At 41.5% G+C, this 15,305-nt stretch overlaps 2 protein-coding genes across 4 annotated transcripts in view; one reads left to right on the top strand and one right to left on the bottom strand.

The window, feature by feature from the left end:
- Positions 1–15,305, top strand: part of LOC143020359 (uncharacterized) — a 203,972-nt gene that overhangs the window by 77,593 nt on the left and 111,074 nt on the right. The gene's annotated exons all lie outside the window — the stretch shown is intronic.
- The window catches only part of sl (small wing phospholipase C gamma 1), a 182,958-nt gene that overhangs the window by 104,695 nt on the left and 62,958 nt on the right, over positions 1–15,305 (bottom strand). For both annotated transcript variants that reach the window (XR_012965896.1, XM_076176720.1), the window contains exons 11-12: positions 4,793–4,842; positions 4,493–4,612 (exon numbers count right to left, since the gene is read on the bottom strand). Coding sequence is in view for 1 of the 2 variants with exons in the window: in XM_076176720.1 (XP_076032835.1) it covers positions 4,493–4,612; positions 4,793–4,842 (170 nt within the window). In the remaining variant the exon portion in view is untranslated. The remainder of the gene's footprint in view (positions 1–4,492; positions 4,613–4,792; positions 4,843–15,305) is intronic.

Here is a 15,305-nt window from a genome sequence, read left to right as displayed (position 1 = left end):
GTGATGAGTGAGAAAAATGGAGGAGAAATAAGGAAGGATGAGGTGAAGGGAGTTGTTAAGATGATGAAAGCAGGTAAGGCACCTGGTCTGGATGGATGCCATGCACAATGTCTAAAAAAGGAGGTACAGTGATGATGGACTGGCTGGTGGGGTTATTTAATGTTTGCTGGAGAGAGGGTAGAGTGCCGGAGGACTGGAGGAGTGCCTGTATAGTTCCACTTTACAAGGGAAGAGGGGACAAGTGTGAATGTAGTAGTTTCAGAGGGATTAGCTTGTTAAGTGTAGTTGGGAAGGCTTATGGGAGGATCTTGATTGAGAGGATTAGGAGAGGAACAGAGGGAGTAATTGGTGAGGAACAGTGTGGATTTAGGATGGGTAGAGGTTATGTAGATCAGATCTTTGTGGTAAGACAGATATGTGAGAAAGCTATAGGAAAGGGGAAGGATGTTTTTTGGGCTTTTATGGATCTGAAAAAAGCTTATGAAAGGCACTGTGGGAGGTTATGCAGATATATGGGATAGGAGGAAAGCTTCTAGGAGCTGTCAAGAGTTTTTATGAGAGTAGTAGAGCTTGTGTCAGGATTAGAAATGGAGAGAGTGAGTGGTTCGAGGTAAAGGTGGGACTTCGTCAAGGATGTGTTATGTCGCCCTGGCTGTTCAACTTGTACATGGATGGGGTAGTGCGAGAGGTAAATGCAAGGGTAGTGGGTCAGGGATTGGAGATGGTTAAAAAAATGGAGAAAAGTGGGAGGTGAGCCAGCTTTTGTCTGCGGACGACACTGTGCTTGTGGCAGGATTGGAGGAGGGATTGAGGAAGTTGGTGACAGAGTTTGGGAGAGTATGTGATAGAAGAAAGCTGAAGATAAATGTGGGTAAAAGTAAGGTAATGAGATGTACAAGGGGTGAAAGTGGCAGCAGACTGGAAGTGAGCATTAAGGGAGAGCGACTGGAGGAAGTGGATAGTTTTAGATACTTGAGTGCAAATGTGGCAGGAAAAGGTGGAGTGAAGGTGGAGGTAGAATGTAGACTGAGAGAAGCGAGTAAATGTCTTGATGGATTAAAGAGTGTAATGAGGAATAGACATTTGGGAATGGATGCTAAGAGGAGACGTTATGAAGGAGTGATTGTGCCAACAGCACTGTATGGGGCAGAAACATGGAACATAAGAGAAGAAGAGAGAAGGAGTTTGAATGTGTTTGAGATGAGGTGTCTGAGAAGTATGATGAGGGTTACTAGGCTAGATAGAGTGAGAAATGAGGTGAGGAGGAGAACAGGGGTGGAAAGGGAGTTGGGAGATAGGGTTGATGAAAGAATATTAGGATGGTTTGGACACATGGAAAGAATGAGTGAAGAAAGACTAGTATAAGAGGTATGGAAGGCAGATATGGAGGGAGTGAACATGAGGGGACATCCTAGGATGAGGTGGATGGATGAGGTGAAGGGGGCTTTGGGGAAGAGGGGAATGTCTGTTGAGGAAGGACGGGAGAGGACAGAAGACAGGGGTGAATGGAGAATGGTTGTATATGGATGATGTTGTGATGTATGAGGCAGAATGGGCGGGGGGATGGGGGGTGAGGTATTATGTGTGAGCAAAATTTGACGCAGCCCGAAGGGATTTCTCCCCGTCTTCTCCTTTTATGCATGGGGGGACAGAGAGGGAGGGTCGCCGATTTAATGAAGCAGCCTTGCTGTGGATGTGCTGTGTCTTGCGATGCTGCTTCTGACCCAGGGCAGTGGACAAGGTGCAGGGATGACCCATCATCCAGGAGGTGCTAAGATAAGAGGGAGGGTGGAGGGGTGTGGAGTGTATTCAGGGATGGAATGGGTGGGAATGATTTTATGCCTTTTCCTTTTTGGCTACCTCCCTTGTAAGGGGGAAAAAGCCTTGGTATATGTATGTATGTAATTTCTTTTATGATTTGGATAGGTCAGACATAAGTGAGGCATCAGAGGGATGTCTGTCATCACTAAAGGGAGAGATATGTGAAGAAGTCCAAGCACTTCTCTGCAAGAGTGCGAAGATATTTGCCTCATGCCCCACCGTTACACAAGCGATATCACACAATGTCGTCTTAGAAGACAAAGACAAGCCGGTAAGGCAGACACCTTACAGACTGTTACCCCAAAAGAAGAGGGTCATGGAGAAGGAAGTGAAGCAGCTCATGGATCAAGGATTAATGGAACCTAGTACTAGTCCTTGGGCTTTGCCAGCTCCACTGGTACCTAAGCCCAGAGGTGAGTGGAGACTATGTGTTGATTACAGGAAGGTGAACACAGTCACAACAGTGAACCCTTACCCTCTCCCCAGAATAGATGATCTGATTGAGGAGGTCGCTACTGCAAAGTACCAGTCAAAATTGGATTTGATGAAGGGATATCATCAGATCCCCCTTACAAGCAGAGCTACTGAGATATCTGCTTTTGTTACCCCACACAGGCACTTTCATAATAAAGTGAACCCATTTGGGATGAAAAATTGTGGAGCATCCTTTCAGTGCCTTGTACATTGGCCAGTCAAGGGATTGCCAGGTGTTAGAGCATACTCAGATGACATAGTAGTGTTATCTGACATGTGGAATGATCACATGCACAGGTTGCAGGGTTTACGTGACAGACTAGAATAAGCCCATCTTACTGTAAATCTGAAGAAAAGTGCCTTTGGGAGGAGCACCATTGACTATCTGGGATATCAGCTCGGCCAGAATTGCATCACCCCATCAGAGGCCAGAGTGAAGGACATCATGGAATTCCAGGTCTCGAAGACAAAGCAAGGTATCAAAAGATTCATGAGCATGCTTGGATTCTATCAGAGGTACTGTCCAAACCTTGCAGAGGTAGCTGCTCCTTTAACCCACATGCTCTCTTATAATCATTTCAGGTAGGATAAAGGTGTTGATGAAACCATTGAGGAGTGTAAGAAACTTTTCATGTTATCCTGTCTTGATAGCTCCTGATTATAGTTAGACCTTTTACCTCTTTTGTGGTGCCAGTCATGTAGAAGTAGGTGCTATGCTTGCTCAGGAAAAGGATGGTGTCATGAGGCCCATCTCATTCATGTCTTAGATCCTCAAGGATTATCAAAGGTGGTATTCTACCACTGAAAAGGAGGCCCTCAACTTTGTATTAGCTTTGAAGAAATTCCAGATATTCCTGAGCAATCATAACCCCTTGAAGTATATCATAGGTGGAAAAACAAAGAATGACAGATTAGCCAGATGGGCATTAGCATTCCAATGACATGATCTATATTCAACATATCCCGGGGAAAACAACTGTAGTAGCTCATGCCTTATCGTGTCCTGATATGAAATGTTCAAGCCTTACTTCACAGGCTAAAACATTTTTATTCAGGAAAGGGGGATATGCCATGTACCATGATGTATCACTGACACAAAGAAACATGGATAAGGCATCATAAGCCACATCCTAGCAAAAGCCATAATAGCTCACCATCCTAAATGTAAATGACTATGGATGTTGAATTCAACCACTACTAGGTTATTGAATGCTAGATAATAAGATGGAGGATTATAAACATAAGTAACTTATGATAAATAACCAGTTACAGGAGTTTTTGTTGCACAGACGGCAGAGGAATACAAAACTAGGACCTCCTGATGCCAGGGTCAGAGGTCACCATAACAATGATGATGCAAAGAAGTAAAGTCATCACATTTGTTACCTGTTTTTACTATTGTGTTAGATAATTAGCAGTTGATAATTTGTAAGCTTTCTTCATGAAAAAATAAAGAAGTGGATAGATTGTGTGGAGCTGGGCCAATAATGTTAGAATAGGCTTATGTAGGCACAAATTGGCACCCACTTTTGGCACTGGTATCATGCGGTTCTGGTATAAAAAGGCAAAAGATGTGGGCATTGCTAGCAGACTCCTGCCCGCATCCCTGTACTTACCCTCTCATTTCTTGTTTGTAAACTTAAAATCTGTATTTTTTTTTTACATTATGTAAATTAAATTAGTTGCACTCCACCTTTCCTTGTCCTTGTGAAATAGAATTGATCCTTTAAAAAGGCAAATAGTCATACTAGATACTAGATTGTAAGACCTGTATGCATGGCCAAGATTTGATACATCAACTCAAATACAGAGTCTAGTCCATGACAAGTTGTATTTCTTACAATTCTTCACACATGGTGAGCCAATAACCAGCAACTGCTCCCCTCCTTGTACCACTTTCAGCTGGTGGTATGGAAACAGTACCACACTAATACAACACAAACATCAGCCCAAAGTTTCTTCCCAAGGAGATCTGTGTGACAGCCTGAGGACCAATGCTAGATACTGTAGGGCTATGGGTTTTCCAGTTAATGAAACTCAAGGCAACAATTAATTAAATCATCATCATCTCCACTATTATCATCTGCTACTGTGCCCCCAACATACTTACTCATATATCTTTGATCCACCTTATCTTCTTACCTAAAATCAAGACTGGATCAGTTACTGTATGAGAACACAATTGGAGAAAACTTACAATAGTGAGAGGGTAAATTTATCAGGCCATTTCAAGGCGGGACGGACCAGGAATGTTCCAGTTCCTAGGTGTAAGTATTTCAACATCAGCCTTTCCACTTCACCTCTGTCTTCAAAGATCCTTAAAACACAGTATGCATACATTTTGTGAGCAATTCTACCATATTACTTTTTAGGTAAAGATATTATGTAATGATATTGATTAAAACTTAGGGATATACTTTTGTCCCTGTACAGTATATAACATAAATTCAGTTTCATTATATGAGGAACATAAAAGTAAAAATTGAAATTGGATTACTTTTTGTGGAACCATTGCTCCTCCACGTGTCTTTCTTTTTCATACTGTACCTACAAAAGAAAAGAAAAAAAAATAGAAACCATGTAATCAGATTCAAAGAATATATTTTCCAATAATCATGTATTCTGAGAACCATTCTTTTACTCTCAAATTAACTAAAATTTTCATTGTGCAAGTGAGTAATTGTTAATTCATGATTATGATTTTTAACAAAAATGTTGAAAAAAAAAATAGTACAAAATGTAAAAATTTACATGCTAAGTTCACAGCTTATGAAATAAAATAAGTACAATATGGTATCTGAGTCTGTTAAGAATGATCCCAGCCACTTCCATGCATAAACAGTCTGCTCACAGTTTGTTGTTCAGATATTCAGACAATGTGTTCATTGTTTAGTGTGAGCAAACCATTCATATATGGGGACCCTATTCTATTTACTTAATTGAAGTGTATAGGAAAGAGGCAGAGTTCATAGGATCTTGTCTCTTACTCTCCAATTTGGGCTGTATCACCTCAAATGATTATACTTAGATTTAAATTTATATGTGGTTCCAGCTTGGGATATATCATCTTCTGGGTTATTCCAACATTTTATATGTATGGAAAACTATTTCTTTGCATTCTTTTGACACTTAGTCTTTTCAATGTGTTCTCATGCCCACATGAAGCCCTCCCATCCCAAATCAATCATATATATGTTCATCTTTTAAGCAATCTTTTCACACATCTCTCACAATTCTCCAACACAATTTTATCATGCTGCTCAAGGACACTGGTCAATAATATAGTAGTAGGCTCTTGCTTCCTCCCTAACAAACTAGTACCACATCCCTTTTCCTATCCAGAGGTATTGTCCCTTTTTTTAATCAACATTTGATTAGGTCAAGATTTAATCAATATTTAATTAGGATGAGAGAGATGAATGGGGTAAAGGGGGCTTTGGGAAAAGAGGGGAATGTCTGTTAACAAAGGATGGGAGAGGACAGACGACTGGGGTGAATGGAGAATGGTTGTATATAGATGATGCTGTGATGCATGAGGTGGAATGAATGGGGGATGGGAGGTGAGAGAGTATGTTTGAGAAATAATTTGATGCAGCCCAAAGGGATTTCTCCCCATCTTCTCCTTTACTGCATGAGGGGATGGAGAGGGGGTGGGGGTGGGGGCAGGGGCACTGATTTAATGAAGTGGCCTTGCTGTGGATGTGCTGTGTCTTGTGACACTGCTTCTGACCCAGGGCAGTGGGTGAGATGCAGGGATGACCCATCATCCAGGAGGTGCCAAAATAAGAGGGAGGGAAGAGGGTGGAGGGGAGTGGAGTGTGATAGGGATGGAATGGGTAGGAGTGGTTTTTATGCCTTTGTTTTTTGGCTATCTCCCTTATAAGGGGGAAAAAAGCCTTTGTTATATGTATTTACCTAGTTGTATTTTACGGGAAGGGGAGCTATGCTCGTGGGGTCCCGTCTTCATATCTCATTTTGTCTAAACTATTTTCAAATTCATGTATTGTTTTTGCACACACCACTTTCTCATCTAACTTGTTCCAACTGTCTATTACTCTGTGAGGAAAGCTGTTCTTTTTCAAATCTCTTCTATAGCTGTCTTTTTTTATTTTCTTTCCGTGTCCTCTTGTATTTCTGTCATCCCATTTTATCAGATTCTCTCTATCAGTAATTTCTATGCCTTTCATGATTCTGTAAATAGCTATCAAATCTCCTCTCTCTCTTCTTTGCTCTAGTGTCTGTAGTTCAAGTTTTTCTAGTCTCTCTTCATATGATAGTTTTGAGAGTGTTGGTGCCAATTTTGTAATTGCTCTTTGTATTCTTTCAAGTTTTTTTATACATTTTTTTGTACTTGGTGACCATATCGTTGCTGCATATTCCAATCTTGGTCTTATCAGGGTGATTAGGATTTTCCTCACCATTTCTTCATCCAGGTATGTAAATGCAACTTTGATTGTTCTTATTAAATTATAAGTTTCTCCAAAAATCTTATTTATATGTTTCTCAGGTGACATATTATTCATAACAATGACTCCCAGGTCCTTCTCATTTTCTACTTTTTTTATTCCTTCTTCTCCCAATTTATATGCTCCTGTTATTCTGTTTTTGCTTTTTCCAAATTCCATTATACTACACTTTTTTGTATTGAACTCCATCTCCCACTTCCTACTCCATTCATGTACTTTATTTAGATCTCTCTGTAGTGATTCACAATCTTCTTCAGTTTTCACTCTTTTCAGTAGTTTTGCATCATCTGCAAAGAAGCTCATATAGCTTTCAATTCCTTCATCCATATCATTAATATATATAGCAAACATTATTGGGGCCAGAACTGTTCCCTGCGGAACACCGCTTATTACTTCATCCCATTTTGAGTGCTGGTCTCTTATCACTACTCTCATTTTTCTTTCTTGCAAAAAGTCTTCCATCCAATTTAGTAGTTTGCCCTGTATTCCTCCTTCAGTTTCTAATTTCTTAAGTAACTTCTTATGTGGTACTTTGTCAAAAGCTTTCTTTAGGTCTAGAAATGCACAGTCCACCCATCCATCTCTTTCTTGTATTATATCTATTAGCCTTGAATAGAAACATATTAAATTGGTGACGCATGATCGTCCTTGTCTGAATCCAAATTGCCTTGGATTTAACACTTTGTTTTTTTCTAAATATTTTACCCATCTACTTTTGATAATTCTTTCACAAATTTTTGCTATTGTACTTGTTAGAGAGACTGGTCTATAGTTGGTAGGTTCTTCTTTATTTCCTCCTTTATATATAGGTACTATATTTGCTTTTTTCCAATCTTCTGGAACTTTTCCTTCTTTCAAGGAACTGTTTAGTATGCTATGTATTTTGTCTGCCAGTTCATTCCTGCATTCTTTCAGTATCCAGTTTGCTATTTCATCTGGTCCATGCGATTTTCTGACATCAAGATTACTCAAGTGTGTTAATATTTCATTCTTTGTTACTTCTATTTCTTCCATAGGGGGGACTTTCTCTTTCCATTCGTTCTCTTCAGGTTGTATGTTCTCCCTTGTAAACACTGATTTAAAATGTTTGTTCATAATTTCCGCCATTTCCATTTCCTCAGTGTATTCAACACCCTCTTGTCTTAATTTCTCCAAGTCTTGTTTGTTTTTCAGTTTATTGTTTACAAATCTGTAGAATAGTTTTGGTTGATCTTTACACTTTTCTATGACATCTTTTTCATATTTTCTCTTTTCCTCTCTGCATGTTTGTACATATTCATTTCTATAACAGGTGTATATTTTCCATTTTTCAGGTCTTCTGTCTTTTTTTCATCTGGTCCAGGATTTGTCTCTTTTGTCTTTTAACTCCCTACAACTTTTGTTGTACCAGCATTTTACATTTTTTTTTCTTGTTTTTGTCTTGGGACATACTTTTCCACTCCTTTTTTGTAAATTTTTGTCAAAATATTCCATTTCTCTTCTACTGTTGTTTCTTCTTTGTATATTTCTTCCCAGTATGTATGTATGTATGTATGTAGCAGAGCTTATGTTAGGATTAGAAATGGAGAGAGTGAGTTTGAGGTAAAAGTGGGACTTCATCAGGGATGTGTTATGTCACCTTGGCTGTTCAATTTATACATGGACAAAGAGGTGTGAGAGGTAAATGCAAGAGTAGTGGGTCAGGGATTGGAGATGGTGAATGAAAATGGAGAAAAGTGGGAGATAAGCCAGTTGTTGTTTGCTGACAACACTGCGCTTATAGCAGGATCAGAGGAGGGATTGAGGAAGTTAGTGACAGAGTTTGGGAAGGTGTGTTAAAGAAAGAAGTTTAAGATAAATGTGGGTTAAGTAAGGTGAGATGTACAAGGGGAGAAAGTGGCAGCAGACTAGAAGTGAGTATTAAGGGAGAAAGACTGGAGGAAATGGATAGTTTTAGATACTTGGATATGAATGTGGCAGGAAAGGGAGGAGTGGAGGTGGAGGTAGAATGTAGATTAAGAGAAGCGAGGAAATGCCTTGGAGGATTAAAAAGTGTAATGAGAAATAGACATTTGGGAATGGATGCTAAGAGGATATTGCATGAAGGAGTGATTGTGCTGACAGTACTGTATGGGGCAGAAACATGGAACATAAGGGAGGAAGAGAGAAGTTTGAATGTATTTACCTAGTTGTATTTACCTAGTTGTATTTTACGGGAAGGGGAGCTATGCTCGTGGGGTCCCGTCTTCATATCTCATTTTATCTAAACTATTTTTAAATTCATGTATTGTTTTTGCACACACCACTTTCTCATCTAACTTGTTCCAACTGTCTATTGCTCTGTGAGGAAAGCTGTTCTTTTTCAAATCTCTTCTATAGCTGTCTTTTTTTATTTTCTTTCCGTGTCCTCTTGTATTTCTGTCATCCCATTTTATCAGATTCTCTCTATCAGTAATTTCTATGCCTTTCATGATTCTGTAAATAGTTATCAAATCTCCTCTCTCTCTTCTTTGCTCTAGTGTCTGTAGTTTAAGTTTTTGTAGTCTCTCTTCATATGATAGTTTTGAGAGTGTTGGTGCCAATTTTGTAATTGCTCTTTGTATTCTTTCAAGTTTTTTTATACATTTTTTTGTACTTGGTGACCATATCGTTGCTGCATATTCCAATCTTGGTCTTATCAGGGTGATTAGGATTTTCCTCACCATTTCTTCATCCAGGTATGTAAATGCCACTTTGATTGTTCTTATTAAATTATAGGTTTCTCCAAAAATCTTATTTATATGTTTCTCAGGTGACATATTATTCATAACAATGACTCCCAGGTCCTTCTCATTTTCTACTCTTTTTATTCCTTCTTCTCCCAAATTATATGATCCTGTTATTCTGTTTTTGCTTTTTCCAAATTCCATTATACTACACTTTTTTGTATTGAACTCCATCTCCCACTTCCTACTCCATTCATGTACTTTATTTAGATCTCTCTGTAGTGATTCACAATCTTCTTTAGTTTTCATTCTTTTCAGTAGTTTTGCATCATCTGCAAAGAAGCTCATATAGCTTTCAATTCCTTCATCCATATCATTAATATATATAGCAAACATTATTGGGGCCAGAACTGTTCCCTGCGGGACACCGCTTATTACTTCATTCCATTTTGAGTGCTGATCTCTTATCACTACTCTCATTTTTCTGTCTTGCAAAAAGTCTTCCATCCAATTTAGCAATTTACCTTGTATTCCTCCTTCATATTCTAATTTCTTAAGCAGCTTCTTATGTGGTACTTTGTCAAAATCTTTTTTTAGGTCTAGAAATGCACAATCAGCCCATCCATCTCTTTCTTGTATTATATCTATTAGCCTTGAATAGAAACATATTAAATTGGTGACGCATGATCGCCCTTGTCTGAATCCAAATTGCCTTGGATTTAGTACGTTGTTTTTTTCCAAGTATTTTACCCATCTACTTTTGATAATTCTTTCACATATTTTTGCTATTGTACTTGTTAGAGAGACTGGTCTATAGTTGGTAGGTTCTTCTTTATTTCCTCCTGTCACGTCACACTGGGTTCATACTCGTGATGTGACATATTTATTCCTTGAGCATAATTACACTGTGTTATGCTACCCCTTTGTGTGAGAATGAACAATGACTCCTTGTCCGCTAAGGCCGTTGACCTGGAACGCGCGCGAAAGCTCTCGTAAGCAAGCGGCGGAGTGATACGAAGCCAACGCCGCCCGCTAGCTGAGGTCAAGGGGCGCGTGAATCGAGAAGGCGAAGTAGTGCCTCCCCTCCCTTCTACCTCATTATCTTGTAGGTTAAGGTATAAGCTAGGGAATTATTGTGAACCCTCTCCATACATAAATAAAGGAAGTAATGGATGTGTGGAGTTGGGTGGATAGGGATAGGAAATGTATTTTAAGATAAGTTGGCATTGGGCAATAGCACTTGTGTTGTGCGGTTGGGGTATAAATCAGGGGGTGAGGTCACCCACGCTGCTCCCTCCGCACTCGACCTCTGCGCATTGTCGGTACTTGTAAGTAAGAGATATTCTCATTAGTTGTGTTAATAAATATTTCGGTGATTTTGTATATCTTCTTTCTTTATCCTGGCGTGTTGGACGTATCTATAAAGAGGCGATTATTCTCTGAGACTCTGGATTGTATGAATTACTCAAACTCTGTTTTAGAGTTTGATGTAACACACAAAAACTGAGCTTAGGGCATGACATAAATGGGGGCCCGTCCGGGATACACTCCGCCGCCAGATAGAGGAATTAGTGTATGCAAAAGCATTGAAAATTATTTTCAAGTAAAAACGCAAGCCGCCAAGCGATCAAAACCGTGATCGATCATACAAACGCAAGCAGATTGGCTTCATTGTTTACATTTCAGCAACGCGTTACCTATGGTATTGTAGTTGTTTTCTTCTTTTATACGATGTCTTACCCAAACACCCCAGCTAGTTCTAGGAGTAGCCCTAGTTTTGAAGGATTCCCACAGGTGAGAGAAGGGGAAAGTGACATAGAAAGCAGGAGAGGGAGCCCTCACACTGGTGATATAGAATTCGAACAAAGTAGGAGGCTAAGGAGCGAGAGATACTTCGAACTGGGGGAAGACGAAAATGACAGCATTAGGTATTATAACGCAAGGAGCAATTTTAGTGAGGGTGGAGTAGAAGGGAACATACGTAGGATGCAAGAGACAGAAATTCATTATTATGGGGAAGTTCCCCAATCCAGAAATTATGACATAGAAGATAGAAAAAGTGAGGTTAGATCAGGGGGTAGACTAGTCAGTAAGGAAAGGGAATATACATACAGACAAAGGCCGGACACACCACAAGAAACAGGTAGACACTATTATAAAGAGGAAGGTAGGGAGACCCCAAAAATGGGAAGAAGATATAGTATGGAGTCAGATAGGATTGGTTATGAACGGTTCCCACAAGAGAGGGGAAACTACTACGACATGATAGACGATATGGACAGGTTTAGGATAGGTAGGGATCCCAGAGTAGAATCGGGGAACGAATATTATCCTAGGAGAGGACTGGAGACATGGGGGGACACGAGTGGGTGTGGAACAGGACATCACACTCACCAACAAGCGGGGACCTGTAGTGGGGGAAATGACATCGACAATATCATTAAAGCTTCTCACATTATAGCTAAATTTAATGAAGAGGACCCAGATTTGTTTTTTTCGTCATTTGAAGGCCTGGCTAAACAATTAGGATGGAGAAGGAACATTTGGTCAGTCATGATAAGATCAAACCTCCCCCCTAGGGCATTAGCAGTGTATAATATGTTTGACGGGGAGGGAGTCTATAATTATAGTCAGATTAAAGATGAAATATTAAAGGTATATGAGGTTACCCCGGAGTACTTCAGGAAGAAGTTTAGGGAAGAGGAAAAGGATGTCAGCAAGGGCTACGTCGCCATGGCCAGGAAACTAAAGGGCGATCTCACGAGATGGATGCGTGCTGAAAATGCGGTCAGTGCTGAGGATGTATTAGAAGTATTTGTCAAAGAACAATTCATAAACATGCTAAGCAATGAAGCCAGACTGCATGTCACCACGCAGAAATGTGATACCTTAATGGATGCGGCTAGGCTTGCTTAGAATTTCTCGTTGCGGGTTAACGAAAGTCAGGGTCAGAAAGGAAGTACCACTCGACAATATAGAGGCGCGAATGCGGTTCCGAGCCAAAGGTATGCTAGACCTCAGGTAGGAGATAATTGGAGGAAGACACAAAGGTGTCCCAGGTGTGGAAGGTACGGGCACAGATTACAGGAATGCTTCGCTAGGTGGTCTGAGCAAACCTACAGGCAAGAGATGGGAGAGAAGCAGTCCAAACAAGGGATTTTCTGTGTACAGGAAAGAGAGTTACGCCCGGAAAAGGGAAAAGGGTGCCCCCCTCATGAGGAGCTGAATCAAGGGATGGAGAGTTGCCCCATGGTGAAATACAGCGAGGATACACAAGACCAGAAACCAGGGCAGAATGGTGAAAGGACCGAGGGGAAGGTAGCATATAACCCCATAGGAAAGGGTAGAATAGACGAGACAAGCAGCAGGGAAGTAAGCCCGGAGTGGTTGCCCTATGTGAAGGATGCTAACATAGGAATAGGAAGGAGTAAGAAGAAGATCGCTGTGAAGGTTCTTCGGGATACAGGGGCAGCCCGCACTATCATAAGGCCAAACTTGATACCGGATCTAGAAGGGGAGAGTATAGGTCAATTCTCTATGGTACTAGCAGGAGGAGTGACAAAATCATCGCCCTTAGTTAGAATGTCATTGGAGTTAGAAGGTCAGACAGCAGATGTAGAGGTAGGAGTAGCAGAAATCCCCGTGAAGGGAATAGATATACTACTAGGAAATGACATAGGCAAACCGGTCCATATCCGACTCAAGACTATAGATAGACCCCTACCCAAACTGACGCACACCCAGAATGACGGCAGCAGGGCTGATATGGCAGATCCTGTGGCCCTCATCACCAGGAGCCAAGCCAAGAAGGCGCGAGAGGAGGAGCAACGAGAGGAATTGGACCTAGACCCCCTGCTCGACCATATCCATGTAGACGCATCCTCAGAAGAATCCCAACACAGGAGGAGAGAAGTAAGACTGACAACGAATGAGGAAGGACCGGAAGGCCAGGGAGAGGAACCCTTGGCCGAGGAAGTTATCCATGGGATGGCCATGGGCAAGGAAGAACTCATCCGACTCCAACATGAAGATCCTGGGTTAGAAGATATACGCCGAAGTGTGGAAAAGGAGGAGAAGAATGGCAGGGGAGCATTCATCGTTGAAAACGGCGTGATCCTGAGAAGACACAGGACCCCTGATAAGGTAGGAGGGGATAATATATTACAAATTGTAGTGCCGCGGGCGATGAGAAGGAAGATAGTTGAGATCGCACATGAACTCACATGTGCCCATCTTGGGATCTCAAAAACCAAACAGGCCATATCGGCGCACTTCTTCTGGCCTCGGATGTCAGAGGATATCAAGGAACTAATCAATCAATGTGCGGTGTGCCAAGTGACGGGGAAACCCAATGATACTCCGAGAAAGGTTCCTATGTGCCAAGTACCAGTCATTGAGGAACCTTTCTCCAAGGTGGTTGTCGATTGTGTAGGTCCCCTCCCAAAGACCAAGTCGGGGAAACAGTACCTCCTCACCATCATGTGCATAGCTACTCGATACGCTGAAGCGATCCCCTTGTCAAATATTAAGGCCAAGACAATAACAAAGGCCCTAATGTCTTATTTTAGTAAAATGGGTATGCCTCGGGAGGTCCAAAGTGATAGAGGCACAAATTTTCTAAGTGGGATTTTTAAGGGTGCTCTGGAGAACTTCAATATAAAGCATGTAGTCGCTTCAGCGTATCACCCCCAAAGTCAGGGGAGCCTTGAAAGGTTCCACGGAACCTTGAAACGCATGATCCGAGCCTTCATCTTGGAATTTGAGAAGGACTGGGATGAGGGTATCGACCTTTTATTGTATGCATCCAGAATAACCACGCATGAGGGACTAGGGTTTTCCCCTTTCTACTTAATGTTCGGTAGGGCCCCGAGGGAGCCCCTCGCTGCCCTGTATGAACAACTTTTGTCTAGGGTTTCAGAGGGAGATGTCAAATACGCTAATTTAGTGGGTGCAAATTTTGAAAAACTGAGGAAAATTAGGCAAATAGCCAAAAGGAACCTTGAAAATGCCCAGGGGAATTATAAGGAATACTATGATAGGAAAGCTGTTAAGAGGGAATTCAAGGCAGGGGATTATGTACTTGTACTATCCCCTCAAAGATCATCATTACATCCAAAATATGAGGGACCATTCAAGGTACTTGAAAGGAAAGGGGGCCATAATTATGTCTTAATAAATCCAATGAGAAAGTCTGGGGTCCAACAAGTACATATTAACCTCCTTAAAGAGTTCAAGGGAATGGTAGAAGAGGGTGCAATTGGGGTAATCGAGATGGGACGAGATGATGGAAGCCTGGATTCAGACATTGATAACCTAAATCTGTTCTATGATTTGGACAGATCAAACACTAGTGAGGCGGAGGAGAAGTCCTTATCCTCACTAGAGGGAGAAATGCGGGAAGAGGTCAGAGCGCTGCTACGCGAGAATGCCAATGTGTTTTCCCCATACCCCACCGTTACACAGGCGATACACCACGACGTCGTCCTAGAAGATGGAGGCAAGCCCCGTATAGACTGTCGCCCCAGAAGAAGCGAATCATGGAGGAGGAAGTCAGGCAGCTCATGGAACAAGGGTTGGTGGAACCAAGCACGAGCCCCTGGGCTTCGCCTGCTGTGTTGGTTCCGAAACCCGGAGGTGAGTGGAGGTTGTGTGTTGACTACCGCCGTCTGAATGCTGTGACCAAGGCAGACCCCTACCCCCTTCCACGAATTGATGACCTCATTGAGGAGGTTGCAGCAGCTAGGTTCCTGTCCAAGCTGGATCTAATGAAGGGATATCACCAAATCCCCCTTACAAGTAGAGCATCGGAGGTCTCCGCATTTGTTACTCCACAAGGGCACTTTCAATATAAAGTTACCCC

Source organism: Oratosquilla oratoria, chromosome 39 (genome assembly GCF_046742065.1).
Source record: "Oratosquilla oratoria isolate Oo_2021 chromosome 39, ASM4674206v1, whole genome shotgun sequence".
Taxonomy (NCBI): Eukaryota; Metazoa; Arthropoda; class Malacostraca; order Stomatopoda; family Squillidae; genus Oratosquilla; species Oratosquilla oratoria.
Note: the sequence above shows the minus strand (reverse complement) of the source record. Positions and strands in the feature narration are given on the sequence as shown.